The sequence below is a fragment of the Scylla paramamosain genome, chromosome 29, assembly GCF_035594125.1.
Source record: "Scylla paramamosain isolate STU-SP2022 chromosome 29, ASM3559412v1, whole genome shotgun sequence".
NCBI lineage: Eukaryota > Metazoa > Arthropoda > Malacostraca > Decapoda > Portunidae > Scylla > Scylla paramamosain.
Window position 1 is genome coordinate 9,591,880 of NC_087179.1, and position 23,066 is coordinate 9,614,945.

General features: G+C 46.1%; 4 protein-coding genes across 4 annotated transcripts; 1 reads left to right on the forward strand and 3 right to left on the reverse strand.

Moving 5' to 3' along the window:
* The first annotated feature begins 6,828 nt into the window (after window positions 1–6,828).
* LOC135115682 (serine/arginine repetitive matrix protein 5-like) lies at window positions 6,829–8,628 on the forward strand. The gene is made up of 3 exons (XM_064032601.1): window positions 6,829–6,867; window positions 7,163–7,285; window positions 7,465–8,628. Exons 1-3 carry the CDS (start codon window positions 6,856–6,858, stop codon window positions 8,497–8,499), a joined length of 1,170 nt encoding a protein of 389 aa, XP_063888671.1. The 5' UTR covers window positions 6,829–6,855; the 3' UTR covers window positions 8,500–8,628.
* A 591-nt stretch (window positions 8,629–9,219) lies between these two features.
* On the reverse strand, window positions 9,220–10,869 carry LOC135115685 (pro-resilin-like). Its single transcript, XM_064032604.1, has 3 exons — window positions 10,791–10,869; window positions 10,393–10,467; window positions 9,220–9,692 (listed from the first exon to the last, which is right to left on the reverse strand). The coding sequence occupies exons 1-3, from the start codon at window positions 10,800–10,802 to the stop codon at window positions 9,402–9,404; spliced, it is 378 nt and encodes a 125-aa protein (XP_063888674.1). The 5' UTR covers window positions 10,803–10,869; the 3' UTR covers window positions 9,220–9,401.
* Window positions 10,870–15,522: 4,653 nt separating this feature from the next.
* LOC135115683 (pro-resilin-like) lies at window positions 15,523–17,236 on the reverse strand. The gene is made up of 3 exons (XM_064032602.1): window positions 17,156–17,236; window positions 16,747–16,821; window positions 15,523–15,958 (listed from the first exon to the last, which is right to left on the reverse strand). Exons 1-3 carry the CDS (start codon window positions 17,165–17,167, stop codon window positions 15,668–15,670), a joined length of 378 nt encoding a protein of 125 aa, XP_063888672.1. The 5' UTR covers window positions 17,168–17,236; the 3' UTR covers window positions 15,523–15,667.
* A 3,953-nt stretch (window positions 17,237–21,189) lies between these two features.
* On the reverse strand, window positions 21,190–22,591 carry LOC135115684 (pro-resilin-like). The gene is made up of 3 exons (XM_064032603.1): window positions 22,510–22,591; window positions 22,076–22,150; window positions 21,190–21,667 (listed from the first exon to the last, which is right to left on the reverse strand). Exons 1-3 carry the CDS (start codon window positions 22,519–22,521, stop codon window positions 21,377–21,379), a joined length of 378 nt encoding a protein of 125 aa, XP_063888673.1. The 5' UTR covers window positions 22,522–22,591; the 3' UTR covers window positions 21,190–21,376.
* Window positions 22,592–23,066: the final 475 nt, after the last annotated feature.

The following is a 23,066-nucleotide window of genomic DNA, read 5'->3' on the forward strand; positions in this document are numbered from 1 at the left end:
TTATTATTATTATTATTATTATTATTATCATTATTCTCATTAGTGGAGCAAGGACCATCATGCTCCACTTACCACCACCAGTCCCGCTGCTCCACCTTTCTCCACCAGTGCACGTCGGGTCAGCCTGGCACCACCACCACCACCACTACCACCACCACCACGGACTGCTCCACACCGTCACCTCTCGTTTTCTATCAAGACTTCCACAAACTAAATCAAATTCCAAGAAAGAGACAAACTAGTAACTTCCTCTACGAATTAATGGAAAGGATAATGGTCAATGTTAGCTTGTATTACCTTTATTTCTATTTATTTATTTTTTTCTTTGTTTTCTTTTTTGTCTGTCCCTGAGGTTATTCCAAAATTCTACCTTCATTTAAATAATATACTTGCATGTTCTTCAAGTCTCACATTCTCTTTTGTTTATGATCGCTATCTTATTTTGATTCTGTGCCTTTATTTTCCTTTTCCTTTCTCCGCTTACATCTTGCCTCTTGTCCCTTGTCTCTTTCCTTCGTTTATGTATGTTTGCTTGTCCTTCAAACTTTGTGGTAATCCTTCTTACATTTTCACCATCTACTTCTTTCTCAACTGCATTCCTTCCCCTTCTCTGTTTCCTCCATCCATCTCCCTTTCCTTTTCCTCTTTTCACTTTATTTTCTCTCCATTCCGTTTACTTTGCTTATTTCCGTCATTATCTCCATTTCCTTTTCTTTTCCTATACTTCATCCTTTTCTCCCTTTCCTTTGCGTTTCCTTCCCTCCTTTCACTTTATCTCCCTTCTCCTTCTTCCTTTACCACCCTTCCCTTCCCTTCCTCCTCGTACTACTTCTATCACTATCTTTCTTTCCTTATATCTTCCTTCTTTTTCTTCTTCCATTACTACCCTTCCTTTACATTCCCTCTCTTACTGCTAGCTTATCTCTTCGTCCATCACATCCACCCACTGCGCCTCCTGCAGCGTTATCTACTCGAACTCTGCCCTGTTACCTGCCCCTGAGTCATAAGAGGGTGGAGTGAATGGTTACTTGAGAGGGTGTGAGGGAGGTCAAAGGGAAGAGGGTGGAAACTTGAAGGGAGGGAAAGAGGCAGTGGAGCTTGAGAGGGAGAGAGACATGCAAGGGTGTGGCAGTGTTGGGTTTGAAAAGGAAAGTATTGAATGTGAATGCAGTGTGGCTTGTGTACCCATTTGCAAGGTTCTTTATGAGTGTATTGCAGTTCACACCTCCTCTCTCTTTCCTCAGCCTCATCATGCGCTTCCCAGCCTCGCCCCGCCTCTCTCCGTTCCGCTGCACCACGTTTTTTCATTGCATTTCAACTCCTTCCTCCTCTCTCTTTCCCCAGTCACATCCTGCACCTCCCACCCTTGCCCCGTCACCGCCTCGCTGCCTCGTATTCCAGTCCTACCCTCGACGTGACGCTTGGCATATTATCAGTCCTTATCACTCGCCCCGTCACGTATCGCGGTCATTAGTTCATCAGAGTGACCCGCCGCCTGCCATGAGGGTGTAGGTACTGGGGCGTCAAGGTAGCGACACAGGGAAGCGAGTGAGGGAAGTGAAGGTTGCGAAGGTTACAACAGACGGTGTTCACTTATAAGTAGTTAAACTTTATACTGTATTGCTTATAGTATTAGTGGAGACTAAACTAGATGACTTTTTTTCTTTTGTTCTCTTTTTTCTTTTTCTTTTTTTTTATGGAGGAGAATTATAAACAGGCTTCTACTTTCATTTTCTATTTCTTTGTTCATTTTTTTTTTTTTTTGCAATGTTGACTTATCTTCCTGACATGTAAGAAAAAAGTAGTCTTAGTAGTTTTTCTCTCTCTCTCTCTCTCTCTCTCTCTCTCTCTCTAACCTTAACTAGTAACAAACCTCAATCCATTTCAATCCTAACTGCACTTCCTCCCTCTCTCTTGTCCTCCCAAACACGTGACATGGTGGGAAAATTAACACGACAAAATAACCAAGAACTGAGGAAGATTCGAACACATGGCAATGCAAAAATTATTCAAGGACTTTACCACTGAGCCATCCTTGATACCCTCACCCCCCCACCAACCTAGACACTGACTTGCTCGCTTTTTCTTCAGTACCCCCTTCCACCTTGTAACGTTCCTTTTTATTATTTCTGTGTTTCTTTGAGTCTCCCCAATAATTGTTTTCTTTTGTAGCTTGCGGTGAAGAGGAGGATAATAGCGGTAATTAAAGGTTTAGTGATTATATGAAAAAAGTATATTTATAAGGCGTGTATTCGTGGGAGTGATTTAAAAGTCTTGAAACATTTATTATAAATAGTCTTACTTATTTCAACTGTGGTTTTCTCTAATCAGTGGTAATACGAATAATAGGATTACATCATGTTGCGTCAGCCTACCAGTAACTCATAAGGTGTCATTCCCTAGCTTATAAAATATGTTAGTAATTTAGAATTCAATTATTAACTTCAACTAATGTCCAGCCTATATGCTCACCTTGCTAGCCAATTATTCCTGCATTTTTATTTAAACTCACGGTTCAGTAAAATTATTTGTGAAAGAAGAGAGAGAGAGAACTAGCTAAGGTTCCAATAACTTCAGAGGCCTGTGGGTGTTGAGGGAGTGAGCACAGAATGGCGTCTCCCTTCCCTCTGGCAACAGGTGGGTCTCGTAGCTCTGAAATATTTGATTTTTCTTTTATTTAGAAGTGAATATTACTGTGTTCATGTTTATTATTCATGTCTCTAGTGAAGATATAGTGACTGTACGTGTTGACAGAATGGCGTCTCCCTTCCCTCTGGCAACAGATAAAATAGCCGGTGTTGGTCCCACGTGGAGACAGGCCACAGAGTCTTGGGAAAGTGTTAGCCATGTAATGTTTCTTTGGTCAAATATAGTCTACTGTGAATGTGTTGTGGGCAATATTATTGCCGTAGAGAAGTGATGGATGAAGGCTGTGACGCTATTTAGGGATATAACGGTGCCCAGAATCAATGGTACTCTTGAGGAGTTATAAAAGTAATTATTTTCTTGTGTATTCGTAGTGTTAAGTAACGGAGTATAAGTGTATATGCCATACCAGAATTTCAAGTGCCTTTTCTTTTTTTTTTCTAGATTAACTACTCGATAAAGTGTCATAGTGGGTCAGTCAACCCAAAGAATCCCATCAGTATTATTCATTTAATTATTTTTGCTATTTTTATATTTTTCGTTCCTCCTAATAAAGCCACACTGTAGGTACTGTGTGATAATTAACCTCTCCCTACCCTCTGGCCATGACGATGAAGGCGAGAACCATTACCAATCAAAAATGTTTTCTTTTTTTCTATTGTGTGTGCGTGCTTCACCTCTTCTCTCTTCCTCTTTTTTTTTTTTCTTCTTCACCGTGAAGATCTTTGCCTCGTCTCATTAGAGCTCTGATCGGACCGGTGAGGAGGAGGGAGGAGGGGGGGTGGCGTTACAACCTCATCACCTGAACATGTCATACCTGTCCCCTACTATGCCTGTAGTGAGCAACTGTTCGAGTGATAACATAATTACAATGCTCCTGTTCAGTTTGAAGGTAATGATGAGCTTGAGCCAGACTGGGAATGATGTCAGGTCTTTTTATGAACTGAATGTGTTGTGGAGTGATTTTGTGGGTTATTTTGATTTGTGTTAGTGTTGGTATCTGATCTATTAAGTCTTCGTTTATGTTAAATAGGTTGGTAATGTTAAGGGGTATTGAGAGAGAGAGAGAGAGAGAGAGAGAGAGAGAGAGAGAGAGAGAGAGAGAGAGAGAGAGAGAGAGAGAGACTAACAGCTTGACGCCAATTACACAAGAGAGAGAGAGAGAGAGAGAGAGAGAGAGAGAGAGACTAACAGCTTGACGCCAATTACACAATGTTTCTTCTCCTTAATTATTATATAATCTTACAACACAGACAGCCAGTCACTCAGAAAAAAAAAATATTATGTACTCGATAATATTATGAAGGTTTGTGTTACGAATACAATTAATGATATGATAATTATTGATTAAGGGTTTCTGATTTATTCCGTATGAAGCTTAAGCTTATAATATTAACCTTCAACTTCATGACTATATGTTTATTGTTTTGTTTTCATATTCCAGATGACGCTTCAAGAATAAGTAATAAAATCTAACCTGGATTTCTCTCCTCTACATTTATTTCTAGTAAATGTCACTTGAGTGTCTCCCTTCAGACAATATTCATGTTTCTGGTAAGTATTATTCAAGTATCCCTTCAAATGTTAAGTTTTCTCTGACACTACAAGACATGCGTTTTCTATAAACACACTCGTCTTACTAAATGTCGCTGAAAACAAGACATTAAACAAAGAAAAAGAAGAAATTGTAACTGCGTCTATGACAAGAGTAAGAGGAAAAAGCAAAATACCATAGCCACACACGAAGAATGAGAGAAAATGGGAAATGGAAGAGAGAAAACGAAGCAGGAGCACAAGGTAACACTAATACTCTGTCAGCAACCCCATTTTCTGTGAGGCAATGACCAGCACCACCACCACCACCACCACCAAACGGGGCGGTGCAGCGTGGCCAGGAGAAGATCAGAGGCAAGAAAAGTTGAGATAGTGACTAAAAACAAGCCACGCCGGAGCCAGGCTGAGCTCATGAGGAGACTGAGACTGAGACTGATATACTTTCACTTTCATGAACACTCCAAAAGCTGCTCCCTAATATTCTTAATTATGTGAAGCTTATTTATTTATTTGTTTATTATTCTATATATTTATTTGTTGTGTGTGTTAACATTAGTGCGTGTGTGTGTGTGTGTGTGTGTGTGTGTGTGTGTGTGTGTGTGTGTGTGTGTGTGTGTGTGTGTGTGTGTTCAGACTTGTTTCCTTTCCTATCTCGAACTCCCTCAGGTTCTCAATTAGCGATGACAATAAAGTGCTCTAGACAGGTGAAGTGGATGAGGATGGCAGTCTTATCAACAAGACAACAAGCCATGCCCCAGTCAACAAGTCAAGCAGGTTACCAAAATGCCAGTTAACAATCACTACGTATCCACTCTTGATAACTATTCCCAAGGACTCAACAAAGGAACACCGTGATGAGTTCCACTAGGCAGCAGACAACCACCTAATGAAAGAACAGATGGGATGCTTTTTGTATCATTGTGACTGCAATAAATAAAAATGTAAGAGCAAAAGAAAATAATGGAAGCTGCAAGAAGCCACCAGGCCTACACGTGGTATAAAAGAAAACAGGAATTCACGTCATCAGCGAGATCAATAAAACAGGTAAAAATGTGTCAAACGAAGCAGGTATGATAATTTTACGACCATGGATCTCAAGTTAAAGGGAAAACACAGAGAAAACCAGACCTGATTCTGATAAGGCTCTTCAGACCAGCATCTCTGCCTGGGGACACGTGTGAATTTACAGTACAATTTCAAGTGACCAGACCACAAAGTATCACTCCTGAAGCGGCTGAAGTGAAGGTGAATAGAAGCACGTCTACGCACGGTTATAGGATGCAGGAACTTGTGGGTATTTTCAGTGGGAAAGAGGAGAAATTGTGTAGCCATGAAGGTGTGTGTGTGTGTGTGTGTGTGTGTGTGTGTGTGTGTGTGTGTGTGTGTGTGTTATAATAAACATTCATGGTAAACTTGCATGAAACGTGATAAACTTTCTCCATAGACTCAAAAAAAAAAATAAATAAAATAAAAAAAAAAAAAAAAAAAAAAACGCGGGAACCAATCACCGTAGTCTTATTCTTCGGGAAATCTGTTTAAAAGGAAAGTCTGAATCTGCATATATATATCTGGATTCACTGCCAAAGCTGATCAGTGGACGAATATTATCGCACAAAAGTGGGTGTATAATTTACGAAACACAACGAAACTCTACTTATAAGCTCGTTTCAAAAGTTTCCTCCCTCAGGTATCTCTCTGGCAATGACCCCTCGTGTTATCAAAGGTGCGTGCGTGGGTGTGTCTTGAGAGAGACGCGTTCTAATTCATTCTCGAGGATACATCAAGTCCTGAAGAAGCAAGAAATGCGATCCCTGAGGCGAGAATTTCTGATGATTATTTGCAACAATATTGCGACAGGAGAAAGTGAGTCTGTACGTGAACCTGAAGTGTGTGTATAACCTGGTACCACTACGTGAAGATTGACCCTCTAAGATGTAGGTGAATATAATGTTAATACGATGCGAGTCTGGTTATGTCAGTGAGAGGCAGGACTGAAAAAAAAAAAAAAAGTCTTGTCTTCGATACCGTTAGAGGAAAAAAGATAAACAGGAAATTAAAAGAAAGAAAGAAGTGTAATAACTGGAATGATAATAATGGTGGTGGTGGTGGTGGTGGTGGTGGTGGTGGATGATGATGACGATGATGATGGTGATAATAATAATAACAACACCAACAACAACAATTAAGACAATAATAATGAAAGTAAAAACAACAACAAACACACGCACCACCACAAAACACTCCAGCAAACAAGCAACACCTCAAGGAACACACCACTACACTCTACACTCGTTCCAGGAAGCCCCAGCAACACATTTAAACACAGGAACGTGACCCCTTCCCTCACCGACCCGTGCAGCTGATCTTGACCTCACACGTGCCGTTATGAACACGCCCATGCCCACAGCACTAGGTCACGCCAGGTCACGCCTCGGACGCAGAATAATGACGTAATCAGACATATTTCAACCAAATAAGGAATCAACTGTGGGTTGGGTATGGCTTGGGCAAGATGCACGTTTGGGCGTAGCTCGCGCGGCGTTACGTAGGGCGCGAGTAGCTGAAGGCTTTGGGACGACGTGACGTAATCCACAAGCAAGTATATAAGGCAGGTCATGAAATAAGGAGGTCTGCAGTTGCCTTTCACACTCCGCTATGTTACTGCAGGTCTGATGTGATGCCGTGGCTGGGAGGAATGGCGGAATGTTATATTACTGACAACATATAATTATCTATGTATGAGGGTGAGCTGCCCTTAGAAGGAGGTAGCCAAAATTTGTTGCTTCATTGTGGAAATAAAAATTGAGAGGATGGGGTTCTCAGTCACCCTGCCGTGTCTGAGTCACCTTTTCACGATGAGCAGGGAATATGGTGATTGAGTTCTCCCAGTCTGGCCGTGCAGTGTGTGGCCAAGAGGGACCATATGTAGGGCTGGTATTGATTTTTTTTTTCTTGTTTTTAGAGTGTAACAGTGGCGGTGGTGGCGGTGGTGGTAGCGGCGGTGGTGGTGGGAGTGGAAGGGGAACGCACTGACACATATGAGTACGCTCCTCCTGCTCGCTACCACGACTCGGAGGAATCTCAGGTAAAGTGAAGAATGAATGAATAAATAAATAAATAAAATTAAATAAGTAAATACACGAAGCATGGAATGGACAAGATACATGAAGAAATTAAAATGAGAAGGTTAAACAAATTCCTTGATCAACTCCTGCGCTACAGTTCATCACTTCATCTCCCTCCCTTCCTCTTCCCTCCCATTAGGATTCCGACGAGTCCACAGTCAGGCCAAACTTCAACTACAACTTCGCCGTGAAGGACGACTTCTTCAACAACAACTTCGGCCAGCAGAAGACACGCGACGGAGAGAACACGAAAGGCTCCTATTACGTGCAGCTCCCCGACGGCCGCCTGCAGAAGGTGACCTACTACGTGAACGGCGACTCAGGCTACGTGGCGGAGGTCAGTTACGAGGGCGAGGCGCGGGAGTACGTGCCGAAGCCGAGGAAAGTGAAAGAGTCTAGAGAGTCTTTGAAAACCTTGTATCACGGTCATGAATCCAAAGAGTCTGAGGAGTCTTACGGCCCCGCGAGAGACTCCTACCGGCCCCGTGAGTCCAGGGAGTCCTACGCCGCTGGGAAGACGTTGTATGGATCCAGCGAATCCAAGGAGTCCAAAGAATCCTACTCCCATACAAGCGTGTCCTACCAGTCCCTTCAGTCCGAGGAGTCCCAGGAAGCTGTCTCTTATTCCGCGCCGCCCAAGACAGTTCGTAATGAGCAGAAACCCGCCTACACGTACCCGAGCCCTTCACGTGCCCCAGGCCGCGCTTCCCTGCAGGAGACAGTCGCAGCCAAACCCTCACGAAGGCGATCTAAACATTCGTCGGAGGAAAGAGAGACACATTCCTCCTCTTCTCAGTTTTCATCGGGTCGCTCATCGCGGCCAAAGGCGAGAGCCTCCGAGGAAAGCCACATAAAGTCAAGTCGGTCGCAGAGGACAAGAGACTCTGAGGAAAGCGACCCGAGGAAAGACTCCGAGGAAAGTCAAACATACTCTCTCCCTTCGAAGTCTTCAGATCATTCGCAAAGACCTGGAAAAGCAGACTCCGACGAAGAGCCTCAGGAAATCCCTCACCCCAGCTCAGAGAAGAGTAACGGAGCGAAGGATTCCAGCGAGGCATCTCCTTCTGCTCCTTCTGCTTCTCACGATTCCTATTCCTACGAGGCGCCTCTCTACGTCCCTCAAAACACAAAGCAGCAACGAAGCTCCTACAGTCCCGTGAAACTGCTGGCGTAGTGCACGCGTTCGCTGACCTCCGTTCTCTTTTCCCATGTTGGTGCTTCTTGGGGGGACTTGTATATTGTTGACCTGTATTGTGTTTTGCCAATACTTTAATGAATGTGAATAAAATGTTGCCGTATTGAGATATGTTGTTTTTTCTCGTCTCATGCGTCCTTGAACTCAAAGTGTGTGTGTGTGTGTGTGTGTGTGTGTGTGTGTGTGTGTGTGTGTGTGTGTGTGTGTATGCGTGATTTCATAATTTCATACCTTTACAAACCTACAAACATGTTCATGGAGTCGCTAATATTACACAATCTCAAACAGGTTTCTCAGAACACGAAGGCGCAGACAGCTTTTTCTGACACCTGCAGTTCTCGAGTTACCTGGAACATGTAAATAACTCCATTGGGATCACAAGACTCTTGGGTGACGCCGGCAAGTTTTTTTTTTTTTTTTTCAGGCTAATGCAGCTGCTGCTGGTTTGTCTTGCATTCGGTTGACTAAACAAAAAGGATCACAGTGATGATTATAAGTATCATTTTCAATATAGTTTTCCTCTGTCAGAAGTCGCCTCTTCCGGTTCTTGGTGGGGTGGTTATTACAGTGGGTTCTGCCATCACAACGCGCCTGCCTGCGCCGCTTGAGTCACCTCCAGACTTGTGATGGGTGACGAAAGTTCTCGTCACTTTTGTGATTGTCAAATTCCTTCTTTTTGTTTTATATGTAAAAATCAGCTTCAGCAAGATGTTGCTTTATTAGGAAAATAGTATACTTAAAATATATAAATTACAATGAGAGGCGCATGCCGGCAGCGCGCGTGTCGAGAGTCGCGGGTGAATGATCGGGATGAAGGGCGGCGTGGTCAGTGCGGCCAGGGTCCATAGTCTGTCGTATGAATCCTGAGTGCGGCGCGGCCTTTACGCATAGGTGGGCCTTGGGGGCGAGTACTCGCGGGACTCCTCGGAGGAGTAGCGCGCCTCGCCCTCGTAGGTGACCTCCGCCAGGAAGCCGGAGTCGCCGTCCACCACGTACTTCACGTTCTGCTTGCGGCCGTCGGGCAGGTCCGCGTAGTAGCCGCCCTGCGTGTGCTCGTCGTCACGCGCCTCCTGGTGGCCGTAGTTGTTTCCAGACTCGCTGTCGTCCACACTCCACTGGAACTCATACTTCGGCGCCTCGAACGAGTCCTCGTAGGAGCGGGAGTCAGAGCCCTGGGGGTGGGGAGGGAGCCTGCACGTGAGTCACGAGTCCCGCGAGGCTCCTGCTGCTTCCCGCCGCGGGTCGGGGCAGCAGGTGAGGCATGCTGAGAGGTGAGGACCTGCCTCTCTCAGGGGATAAAGGGAGGTGCCTGCTTCCTCTGGACAGTGAAGGGGAGGAACACTAAGGCTACAGGGCAGGTACAGGTACAGATGAAGGGAAAGGGACAGGTACAGGTACAGCTACAGGTGCTACATGAGCTTACCCTCCAGATGAGACAACAAAACATTGATACAGGGGAACACCAGTACAACTACAGCACTACTCGTACAGTGAGTGCCTGCGATGACAGTGAAGCTTTCCTCTGCAGGAGAAGGAGGGACGCACTGCAGGAGCCACGGCAGGTGTGCCTCTACAGGACAACACAAGGGACTACGTGGTGTAAGGTGCGACCCTGAGGGACCCTGAGGGCTCTGAGGGACCCTGAGGGATCCTGAGGGACAATGATGGCTCTGAGCGCTCTGAGGAGTCCTGATGGGTCTGAGGGACATTGTAGGATCTGAGGGACACTGAGGGATCTGAGGGGCCCTGAGGGACCCTGAGGGACACGGAGGTGTATGAGGGGCCCTGAAGAAACCTGAGTGACTCTGAGGACTCTGAGGACCCTGAATAACTCTGAGGGACCCTGAGGGCTCTGAAGGACTCTACACTTACCGGAGCGGGAACATTGTAGCTTGGGCTGGGCTTGTCAGCAAAGGCGGCGGCCACCACCGCCAGGAGGAGAAGGACCTGCAGAGATAAACAAGGTGATTAAAGTTTTGATTTGTTAACACTAACAAGTCAGTCAGTGCTGCCTAAGCCATGAACAGCTTGACAAATGTTCCTATCATGATAATGACTCTACTTGACAGGTGACAGTAAGGTGCTGCCTGAGCCAGACGAGGACACCCATGACACTCCTGCACTGTACTGTGTGTCCTTCACGAGGAAGGTGCAAATTTTGCTGCTCCGTCACGTGACGGACTGACACTTAGCGTTTGAGAAAGACCGAGAGCCTGTGTAGGAGTGTGGCCCACTAGGACAGTGGCGAGAGAGCGGCGTGTGTTTGTTACCTTAGCGTTCATGTTGTGAGCTGGACGAAGGATCTTGACTGGGGACCATCGCCGCTGCTTGTCTTATATATGTGACGCCTCCAGAAGGCAGGACCAGTTTTTTTGTTCCAGGAGGGACCAGAAGGGACGCAAGCATCCTGTCACTGCTCCTCTCATCTTTTAGGTCATTACTCTTTGGAGCTTTTCTGTCCCAGTTCTGCGCGTCGCCTCCAAACCTTAGCAGGGATTTGATTTTAATCAGTAAGAAAATTAACCAATAATAGAATAAACTGCTACTCGCCGGGATAAACATGATAATGAGAAAAATATTGTTTGTTCGTGAGAATAGCGATGAAAATTGATATCAGATTTGCTGTAACATAAACGAATGAAGAGAAAGTGCCTTTTCAAACTCTTTCCGATGAAATACATTAAATTACTTCTAATTGACTTCACATGATCCTGTGTCCTGTTGTTCCACTCCTTAAAGTAAACTTCTCTTGACCAGATCTTTCAGCGCGACAACCCTGAGGAGCCTCCCTGCCACGAATTACTTACGAATGCCTTTACTCTATTTGACACGCACGGCACAAGTGAGGAGTGGAATGCTGGACATGCACTCAATATTTCTAAACCAGATTTCATACTTTTACGTTGCGGCGATAGAGACCTCGTGAGTACAAACATTTCTAGCGGTATTGGAATGTTTGTGGTTTAAGTTATCATCTCAGTGATTCACCTCTGAGCCACACGAGACCAGTGACGCGAGGTACGCTGCCAGTGAACCTGTGCAATGCATGGATTAATTCGTTCACGTCTTCCGTATTACACAGGGCCCGTATTCAGGAAAGATTCGCTCTCTCACCACGACTATTTTCAAAGGCCATAGAGATGATTAGCCGGGTTCACAAGAGTGTTTCTTCTGTTAATAATGTGGAAATCTTATCGATATGTCACTAGAACCATAAAATACAACCTGAAAACCTGTGCAACTTCAACTAAAGCCTTTTTTGCAAGGGGTGCGGGCAGAAGTGTCTCAGAATATGATCTCGGGGGAGAAAACACAAGGCAAAGGCGGCGGCGTGAATCACAAAGGGAAGCGGTGATCGAGTAATGAGTGAGCAGGAATGGTGAGTTGGCTGTTACGAGCTAAAGTCACGTCAGATTAGGTTCAGTGAGTCCCGTTGGAAGCTAGCCATAACATGCAGATGGTTAAGTTGCCGAAAATCATTTAAAAATCCCTAAAATCTGCCCATTAATCTTATTTTCGACTGTAAGTGCATCAGAGCCCAGGGAGTCCAGTAGGAAGGCAACCATAATGTACAGATGGTCAAGTTGCCGAAAATCATATGAAAATACCCGAGAAACTATCCATTAACTTTATTTTTGACAGCGAGTGCATCAGGGAGGTCAGGAAGGAGGTTCATGTGGTACAGATGTCACTTGATTAAAGACATAAAGAATCTTGCTTGCTGCGCCACACAAACTGACCATACAGGCCTTCAGAATGCGATAACCTGGAGACACTAGAGACTAAAATTATAAAGCAAAAGTAAAGGAGAAAGCAATGCAATCCCTTAGCGAGATAATAATTTGTCTTGAAGGATAATTTGAAGTGAGAAATAAGTTTATTAAAAAAAGCGGCCTTTAAATTTTGGAGGAAAAGAGGTGGAATAAAGAGAGAGAGAGGGAGAGGGAAGGGAGGATAAAGCACGGTGAAAAAAAATAAAAATAAATAAATTAAAGGACAGTAGAAGTGACAAAGGTTCCAAGGAAGAATGAAGTAACTATCGGGACACGTGCACCACTCCATCCAAAGATCCAGTTCTGAAAGTGGCCACCTGCAGCCAACACCCGCAGCGTGATCCAGGGCGGCGCGACTCACCTCTGATAATCATGTGACCTCGCACGGAAAGATTAACAAAGGAAAAAAAAAAATCAATGATGTGCGAAAATAATGAAAAAAAAAAAAAAAATCACCCTTTGCTAGAAAAGAAGTAATAGCCACAAGTCGAAGCAGTGAAACGATAAAGCGGCAAGGAATGAATGCGCCTCGTTATATAAAAAGCCAATTACAGGTGAGAATAAGCGCCATTGACAGCTGTGAGTGGTGCAAACGTTAGTGGTTGGGAGGCATTCACCCACTGCTGCTCCTCCATCAGAACAAGTGACCCACGAACCGAATAATGAAAGAACGACCGGTACATCATGCTCAAGGTCCCACCGGTGCTCTAAGTGTGCCACAGGGTCACACTTCAGCACCACACCGGTCACTTAGGCACCACCACCACCACGACCACCACCAGCACCGTCACCACCACAGCTGCTCCCTGACACAACTCAAGCAGCGTTACATAAGTAGGAAAAAGTTGTGTAGATTATTCAACACGTGGTAAAAAGTACTTTGAGGTAAATACCGGGTTTGCAGACATGAGTAAAGGAGGTTAGTCAAGTTTAGCGACCGTGCAAGAAAGAAAGTAAAGGTAAAAATTAGCAACACAGTAAAGGTGGTGATGAGTTTGGCGATCCTGTACAGTGATAAGGACTGCATTCAGCTCCACCCGGCAGGTTCAGGAGTAACTTTGTGTATGTCAACTGGCCTCTTGTAATCATTTTATCCTCACATGGTCTCAAGTCATGAAATAAAGCAGGGAAAATAGAAGGCAAGCAGGTATTCATCGGTTATAATTCCGAGTAGTTAATTGTACAGTAACCTGGATAGGTTCGGCAGGTGTTAAGTGCATGCCAGCTGGACTTTCATGGACATTTAATTCTGTGGTGTTCTCATGAAAGTGGCATGAAGAAAACAAAGGAGACGATAGACAAGCAAATATTTACCGGTTACAATCCCGTTAACAAGTTCCACGTAGATTTTCTGATCTCATGAAAGTGGCATTAACAAAACAAAGGAGATGAAAAAAAAAAAGAAAAAGAAAACAAGCAGATATTTACCGGATATAATTCATTCAAATGGTTCCAAATAGTCAACAGCATAGTAGTTTTGTGCTGTTACTGCTCGATACTTTTCATTGGCAAGGTTGATCCATCGACGATTTTTTTGAGGCTTTCTGGTAAATGAGTTTCTCGAGGCAGCCGCGAGGGAGGAAGCATTTATCACTCTACAGGAATAATTTACTTCGAACACCTGTGATTTGCCGACCGGTATACCTGTACGTGTGTGTGTGTGTGTGTGTGTGTGTGTGTGTGTGTGTGTGTGTGTGTGTGTGTGTGTGTGTGTGTGTGTGTGTGTGTGTGTGTGTGTGTGTGTGTGTTTTAAGTATACCAGTCCAGCCGCACACTTTTTCCACACACAACCTTGAAGTGCAGTGAATGTTTGCGTATTTTTCCCCTTTTTGCATCAACACACTACCTACAATGAGCCGCTCCAGTAACTTCAACTTTCACAGTGATGAACCAGTTTCTATGGTCTCTTCCCTTCAGTGTCCAGCGTCCCATATATGTACAGCGAGCGGCACCACTTAAAAACCGGCCATCACAAAGGGAGTTTATGAGTGCAGGGTGAAGGAGCAGGTTAAAAGTACAGGTTGAGGGAAAAGGCTCATCGGCAGAATCGAAATAAGAGACCAGATTCTCAAACCCTAAGGTGTCTGATCTCCTTTACTTTCATAAGGTTTTGGTTGAAGTTACTGAGTGTATCAAGGGTGTTTTCATGATTCCGGTGACAGTTCAGCAAGGATTCTACTTCATCAGTGTAAAAAGCGCTCATGAAAACCCGATAAGGCATATCTATAAGCCAATACGAAGAATATGAAGAATACCATTACCCTCACAACTGTAAGAATCCTTACTGTGGATGGAGCTGAACCCACCAATGTGGTCAGGTTAGGTGTACATTTGTGTTGTCAAACTATCGTTCCCTGTTGGTGTTCCTCCCTACATACTTTATTTTCTATCGGACTATGGCATGAGTCGACTCCAGAGGCTTTCCCTTGAGCCAATTACCTGTTCACGCTGGCTGAGAGTGTCCTGGCTGGGTTACCGATCAGCAAGGTCACGAGTCCATGGTTTATATCCCTTGTTCGTTCTTTGGTAACTAAACATCTGCGTTTAGAAGTTTGTCATCTTATCTTCTGTCAACACTGCCTATGCTTTATTGCTTAACAGATGGCCTTGTAATAACTGTGATAATTCTGTTGCGTGTCATTCCATTTCACTAAACAGGATAGACCTGACTCCCGGCCCCAGCAGCTATGTAACATTTGCACCACACTGCCCTCCCCGAGTCTCCTTCCCGAGGAATGAACTGGTGTGAGCAAAGGCGATATCATCCTCTGCTGCTGTGTGACGAACACCTGGACGCTGCTCCTTTCTCTTCACTGCATTCTTCCGGGCACACTGTGGAAAGATTCTTCTCTAAAAAATGTCCAACAAATTTTCATTCCTTTTCAGTGGCGTCAGCTGCGGAGACTTGCACTCTGTCAGGCCACAAAGGCAACATGTGCAGGACAATAGTCATATGTTCAAGAAACAAAAGAGAAGTCAGCCTCAGTGTTTCATCACTCACCACCAAGAGCAGTGTGATTCCACTGCAGGACAAACATCTGCCCAAGCTTCTCCCTCAACTTTTTTTGGCTGCTGGTCTATTCCAGGCCACCCTTGCAAAGTTCTCATTTCATCTCTTCAGTCATTTCTCATCGTGTCTTGCCGTTTTTTATGTTCAACATAGAGTATAAGGTGCTACAATTTCTTTTAGCTTTCAGCGTCACCTTTCATGCTTTCAAAACCCAACAGATCAGGAAAATATTGCTTTATTGTTTATGAAAATAATATAATATAAATACATAAATTACAAGTCGAGTGGGATGCGCGCCGGCGCCGCGCGGGTCAAGGTGAAAGGTCGAGGGTGAAGGTTTTGCTCAGAGATGATGATTTGCTGCTTACGCGTAGGTGGGCCTCGGGGGAGAGTACTCGCGGGACTCCTCGGAGGAGTAGCGCGCCTCGCCCTCGTAGGTGACCTCCGCCAGGAAGCCGGAGTCGCCGTCCACCACGTACTTCACGTTCTGCTTGCGGCCGTCGGGCAGGTCCACATAGTAGCCGCCCTGCGTGTGCTCGTCGTCACGCGCCTCCTCTTGTCCGAAGTTGTTGCCAGACTCGCTGTCGTCCACACTCCACTGGAACTCATACTTCGGCACCTCGAACGAGTCCTCGTAGGAGCGGGAGTCAGAGTCCTGGGGGGGGAGGGAGCCTGCACGTGAGTCACGAGTCCCGCGAGGCTCCTGCTGCATCCCGCCGCGGGTCGGGGCAGCAGGTGAGGCATACTGAGAGGTGAAGACCTGCCTCTCTCAGGGGATAAAGGGAGGTGCCTGCTTCCTCTGGACAGTGAAGGGGAGGAACACTAAGGCTACAGGGCAGGTACAGGTACAGGTGAAGGGAAAGGGACAGGTACAGGTACAGCTACAGGTGCTACATGAGCTTACCCTCCAGATGAGACAACAAAACATTGATACAGGGGAACACCAGTACAACTACAGCACTACTCGTACAGTGAGTGCCTGCGATGACAGTGAAGCTTTCCTCTGCAGGAGAAGGAGGGACGCACTGCAGGAGCCACGGCAGGTGTGCCTCTACAGGACAACACAAGGGACTACGTGGTGCAAGGTGCGACCCTGAGGGACCCTGAGGGCTCTGAGGGACCCTGAGGGATCCTGAGGGACAATGATGGCTCTGAGCGCTCTGAGGGGCTCTGATGGGTCTGAGGGACCCTGAAAGACGTTGAGGGATCTGAGGCGACCCTGTGGGGGTCTGAAAAAATCTGAGAGACTCTGAGGGCTGTGAGGAACCCTGAAGGACCTTGCTATCTTTGATGAACCCTGAGGGATCTGAGGAACCCTTAGGGATCCTGAGGACTCTGAGGGACCTTGAGAGATCCTCAGTGGTCTGAGGGATCCTGAGGGATCCTGAGGGATCTGAGGGACCATGAGGAACCCTGAGGGACCTTGAGGAACTCCACACTTACCGGAACGGGAACACTGTAGCTCGGCCTGGGCTTGTCGGCAGCGGCAGCGGCCACCACCACCAGGAGAAGAAGGACCTGTAAGGACAAACAAGGTGATTAAATCTGGCTTGTTAACAATAACAATTTTTTTTAGTAGATACAAGACCACACAGAAACGTGATGATATACAGATGACACATTATATACGTTAGGGAATGTTACGTTGTCTTTGATAGACAGATGGTATTAGTGTTATTAATACTGCTGCTATTAGAATTAGCATTGTTATTACTATACTACACTACAGCGTGTGTCCCTCATTGCGAATTTCTGACACCAAATGCTGTTCCTTCACGTGACAGAGTGATCTCAGTGTTCCCGGCAAGCTGGGGGTGTGTGGCCCGCGTGGACACCGGCGAGGGTTAGTTACCTTAGCGTTCATGTTGTGAGCTGGACGAAGGATCCTGACTGTTGACCACTGCCTCTGCTTGTCTTATATATATATGTGCCGCCGCTAGAGGGCGGGGCCAGTTTTTGTGCTCCAGGAGGGACCAGGAGGGACGCAAGCATCCTGTCACTGCTCCTCTTATGACGTAACGCCACTTGTCCCCAATACTGCCGCGCCTCTCCCAGCCGCGCCGCACATTCTCGGGCAGGAAAACAACAAGACAAATGGACTACAACCAAACATTAATTTATGATACTGCAGACCTACTGCATGTTGAGATTTCTTTATGTAGCACTGTAAGCACAACTCCTAAAAGATTAAATTATGGAAATCTGGAAACCTGATTTGTCTTCTGCCTTTCCTCTGTACAGGGCGTGAGTCTGAGCAGCGTCTGTCCGAACTCGCTTGCTATTGTGGGTGATAGGAAGCCTGGTGGCCTGTCAGGAGTCGTGCGAGGCTGCCTATGATTTTTATGATTGTGTGAGTGGTCGGCGAGATTGGGTGTGTTGCTTGGTGGTTCTCTCTTTCTCATACTTGGCTCAACGAATGACAACCTCAGTAAGAATGTTCATGTTTCTGATTATTGAAAGGAGACATTTGTGCTTGGGACGGAGGAACGACGTGACAGTGATGGTGGACAGTGGCGAGGTGTTACATCCAGCCTTCCACGAGCCTTCTACGAGGCACTGCCGCCCACTACTGGAGGCTCTGTGCTGTCTTGTTACCTTTCCGCAAATTTTGTGTCTGTTTTGCTCTTCATTTATTCTGGCCTGATGCAACACATTCCAAGCAAAGTGTCGTGTGTGTGTTCCTCTACACCTAGACTTCAAACGACCAGCGGGGAACCTCTTTGTGTTACCACTGTTTGCCTGTCCAACACTAATGCTGGTAAGCACACCACTGGCAGATGATTATGGCAGCGTGCACTTGAGTACCGCTTTGAATATTCCCTGAGGACTGTGTACATACCAGTCTGGGAACTCTTGGTCTGGTGCCTTAAGTATAGACACTTCTCATAATTTTGGATACTCCTTTTGACTAAGAATACTCTTTAGGGATTGGAACCTTCAATTGGCCTTGTTTTCAGTCCCGCTTACGTGAAAAATCATGATCAGTGGTCAACTACCATAGGGCACCTATTTGCACTCAACCTGAAGTCATCAGCTCAGCCAAGAGAAGACTGTCAGCAGATCAGAGAACTCAAGATTAACACGAAGGCCACAGCATACAAGGCAGTGAAAGTGAGTGCAGAATGCTACTCTACTTCTGACCACGACTGTACTTCTAATGGAAACACCTAACAACAGAAAGGTTTGCTGACAAGTCATCTCTTTAAGCCATCCGTTTAGTAACCGTTAGCCTGCAGCAAAGTGACAACAGTTGTAGCACACGCGTCACTGCCTCGCGTAGTGGTCGGTGGACAAGGGAGTGTAATGTTGAGGGTCAGGCAGGTGAGAGTCTGCTAATAATTACGTAGCATCAGGCGAATAGCAGGAACATGTAAAAGTGACTACTACCGATGGTCAAGGTTCAGACTAAAAAGGTTCGTTCATTCAAAGGTTTCGAGCACAGCGACTCGTAAAGTGTGTGTGTGTGTGTGTGTGTGTGTGTGTGTGTGTGTGTGTGTGAAGCAACGACGCAAATGAAACACGTGTCACTTGACATATATAGATAATACTAATCCAGTGAAAATAATGGCCAATAATGAACAAATATGCTAAATCTATTAAAGTAATCAATGGTCGGGGGACATTTAGAGTGGCGAGCCACGTCTACATGTTCTATAAAATCTCAACGATGACTTTAACACGTCATCACTTGCTGAAAGTCAAGCTTCCTCGATCTACACAAATTACATTGGACTAACTGACTGACTGACTGCCTGACTGATTGGTGCTTTATTTTAAGGGGATACGTCTGATTCAGAATCATGATTTTGGATCCATATCACCAAAATGAGTTAAGGACAGTGTGGTGTACGCACGGCATCGGAACGTCGACTGGCGAGCCAAACGTATGAGATATTCAGTATTTACAGGTCCTGGACACTTAATTAAAGTACACCCTCAGCCTCAAAGCTTCCAAAGGCATCGATTCATTGACTGAATGATTTAGCGTACTGGCACTGATTGACTGATTGACTGACTGATTAATTATGCGACACCGTCATTAGGTACTGATTGATGGATAAGTTAAATGGCTGACGACAGACTGGAGGCACCGAAACACCACAAGGAACTGATTGACTCTTCCCATTAAGCACCACAGCAAAGACCACCAAGGGACATCCATTTCACTTGCCTCACATATTTCAGCAACCACTTCAAAAAAACATCGAGCTTCTCTACTTTCCCTGTCAACGTGTTTCACTATCTCTTTCTGCGCCTTTTAGATATAAGAATAAGAAAGCTGTCGACTTTGACCTCTAAGGCTGGAGGGAGTGTCGTTGCCAAGCTGCCGGCCGTGAACTGTCGCAGATAATTATAACGATCAGTGCCACGCGTCGAGCTAGCGTCACAGAAAGCGGAACGTATTACGAGGCTCCTCCCACCGCGTGTAAATTTCCTTTACGGTGTTGTGGGAGAAAAAAAACAAGAAGGCGAACTCATCCTGTCCTCGCCCACGCCTAGTCTTTGCTTCAGTGACGTCTTTATGGCAGCGAGATAACAATGACTTCAGATGTTGCAAGGGATGACACGTGCTGCAAAGGATGTCACGTGCTGCAGGTGATGTCACGTGCTGCAGGGGATGTCACGTGCTGCAGGGGATGTCATTTTAAGGTGCTTTCTTTTGAGCTTTTAGTGGCAATACCATAAATCATAAGCCTCGATTTAGGTAGCGGTGATCATGTCTGTATGTTAATCAAGTCTTAAAAGATGTGGGTGAAGCCTACGCATCTTTTAAAAGTGGTGGTTAGTTAAGGGATTATAATCTTCTTTAAACAATAATAACTGAATTGTTCATTACTGAATGTTTTAGTTAGTTAGCTTTTGAAAGTTGTTGATGAAGCGAGCTTGAATTCTTCTGCTGGCACCACACATCCTCTGAGGCAACAGGGGTCCTCTTCTCACTTCTCCTGTGAGTGCTTCACATATAACATTATATTCTGAAGGTTAGTGGAAGCAAAAACCTGCGACGCGCTGCTCGAAAAGGTTAAAAAGAAGCAGGTTTAGGTCATGTCCCAATTCCCGGCGGGGCAGTACACTCAGCCTACTGGTGTTGGCCTGTTGGCTCGTCATCCTTTCACCTCGCGCAAAAAGTATCCAGAGTACTTTTAAGTGGCTATGTCATACTGTCTTCTGATTCGTTACTTATTGTTAGAAGATAATGGTTTGCCTCCAAGTACTTTTATGAAACACAGTACTGTTTTATCTCCAATTACTTCTGAGCAACAAAGCACTTTTTTCCTCTAAGCCGTTTCATGTATCAAAATATTTTTTTTCTGAGTACTTTTATGTAATGATATAACTGTTCCCTTCAATTATTTTTGTCTCCACTGAAGCCAATGAATGGTGTCTGTAGGTCTCAACAAAATAATTCTTTTCGTCACAAGTTACGCGTATCGAGCTGCGGTGAACACGTGTTTGCTGCTGCATGGTAGACAACTTTTGCCTGGGTGGCCTGGTATAAGCGGAGAGCCAAGAGAGATGAAAGGAGAAAGTTAGGGAAGGCATTTCTCCTGATGTAGAATCACAGAGGCTGATAACGATGGTGATGAGTGACAAGTGTGTACGTAGAAAAGAATTTAAAAAATGATGTGAGTGTTTTAATGGTTCTACAAACGTTCCTTCCTAAGGTTACCAGTTGACACGATGTTCTCCACGAGTCCTGCTCTTCACAGAACATCATTTTCCAAGTACTGGTTAATGGAACACTGATGTTTCCTTTCCCTTCACATGTCATTTCTCTCCTGCAATACTTATCAAGAGTTAATGTGAAAGGAGAAATTCTGTGTCTGGTCCTTTACCGTGGGTTTTACTGCAGAATATTTAATGAGATACGAAAATTGTCACACATTAACATGAGATACATTTATTTAAGAAAATAATATAAATAAGATAGAATAGATTACAAGAAGAGGCGGACGCATGCCGGCAGCGCGCGTGTCGAGAGTCGCGGGTGAATGATCGGGATGAAGGGCGGCGTGGTCAGTGCGGCCAGGGTCCATAGTCTGTCGTATGGATCCTGAGTGCGGCGCGGCCTTTACGCGTAGGTGGGCCTTGGGGGCGAGTACTCTCGGGACTCCTCGGAGGAGTAGCGCGCCTCGCCCTCGTAGGTGACCTCCGCCAGGAAGCCGGAGTCGCCGTCCACCACGTACTTCACGTTCTGCTTGCGGCCGTCGGGCAGGTCCACGTAGTAGCCGCCCTGCGTGTGCTCGTCGTCACGCGCCTCCTGGTGGCCGTAGTTGTTGCCAGACTCGCTGTCGTCCACACTCCACTGGAACTCATACTTCGGCGCCTCGAACGAGTCCTCGTAGGAGCGGGAGTCAGAGCCCTGGGGGGGGAAGTAGCCTGCACGTGAGTCACGAGTCCCGCGAGGCTCCTGCTGCGTCCCGCCGGGCGGGCAGCAGGTGAGGCATGCTGAGGGGGACCTGCCCCTCTCAGGGGATATCGTTTAGAAGGGACCCTCCCTCTCTGAGAGGTGAGGGTGAAGGGAATGAAACACTCACGCTGTAGCTGTAGGAGCTGCAAAAGCTTATTCCTTTACCAGCTCACAACAAGGTGTTGATGTCAAGGAAATAATTAGTAAACACACGAGGGCAGTGAAGCATCTCCCTATAGGAGAACAAAAGACACACTACAGTAGCTACAGGAAGTACCTCCCTACAGGATAAGAAAATACATGGACAGAGTGAAGGGAACCTGAGGGACCACGAGGGATCCTGAGGGACTCCACACTTACCGGAACGGGAACACTGTAGCTTGGGCTGGGCTTGTCAGCAGCGGCGGCGACCACCACCACCAGGAGAAGAAGGACCTGTAGGGACAAACAAGGTGATTAAAGGTCTGCCTTTTAACGCTAACATGTTGCCTAGTGCTGCCTACATCATGAACAACCTCCCACACAAACACGGTAAAAACAACAGTTTATAGATTACAATATTTCAAAATAGTTTGTATTTGGTGGAATATTTTCGTTCTTAGAATTGATGATGAGGACAGGTAAGGCTGCTGCTGTTATTACTACATTACAGTGTCAATCATCATTTGCAATGTGTGACGCAAACTGTCTTTGTTCCGTCAAGTGACGGAGTGACGGTCATGTTGGCAGCGTGACCCTGTATACGAATGTGGCCCGCGAGGACACCTGACGAGGGAGCGGCGCGGGTTGGTTACCTTAGCGTTCATGTTGTGAGCTGGACGAAGGATCTTGACTGGTGACCACTGCCGCTGCTTGTCTTATATATATGTGCCTGTACCAGAGGGCGGGGCCACTTTTTGTGCGCCAGGAGGGACCTGAGGGATCCAATTCTTCGGCCATTACGTCGCGCCGCCGGAACCGTTGTCCCCGACCCTCTTCCCCGGTGCATTCACTCGTAACCCCAACACTGTTTCGAAATCGGGTTGTCTCCAACACCCACAACCTTTATGCTGATGCCTGGTTGCTGTGGGGCACGTGGCGAGGGCAGGGCAGCAGCAGGGGCCCGACACCGGGATGAGGGCAGCTGGCGGTGTCTGGAAGGTTCGCAGGAAGTCTACACCGTCACTTTTACCCTTGGCATTCTTTCTCACTTTTCATTCAATATCGCAGTTCATTGTGCCGGGTAAAAGACGATGCTGACGGTGCTAAAAGTGACACCCCGGACGACAGCCGCCACCACCACCGCCGGATCACCCCATACATACCCTCGCTGCCCCTCGCTGACCTGATATGCACGCAGTCGGAAAGCAGG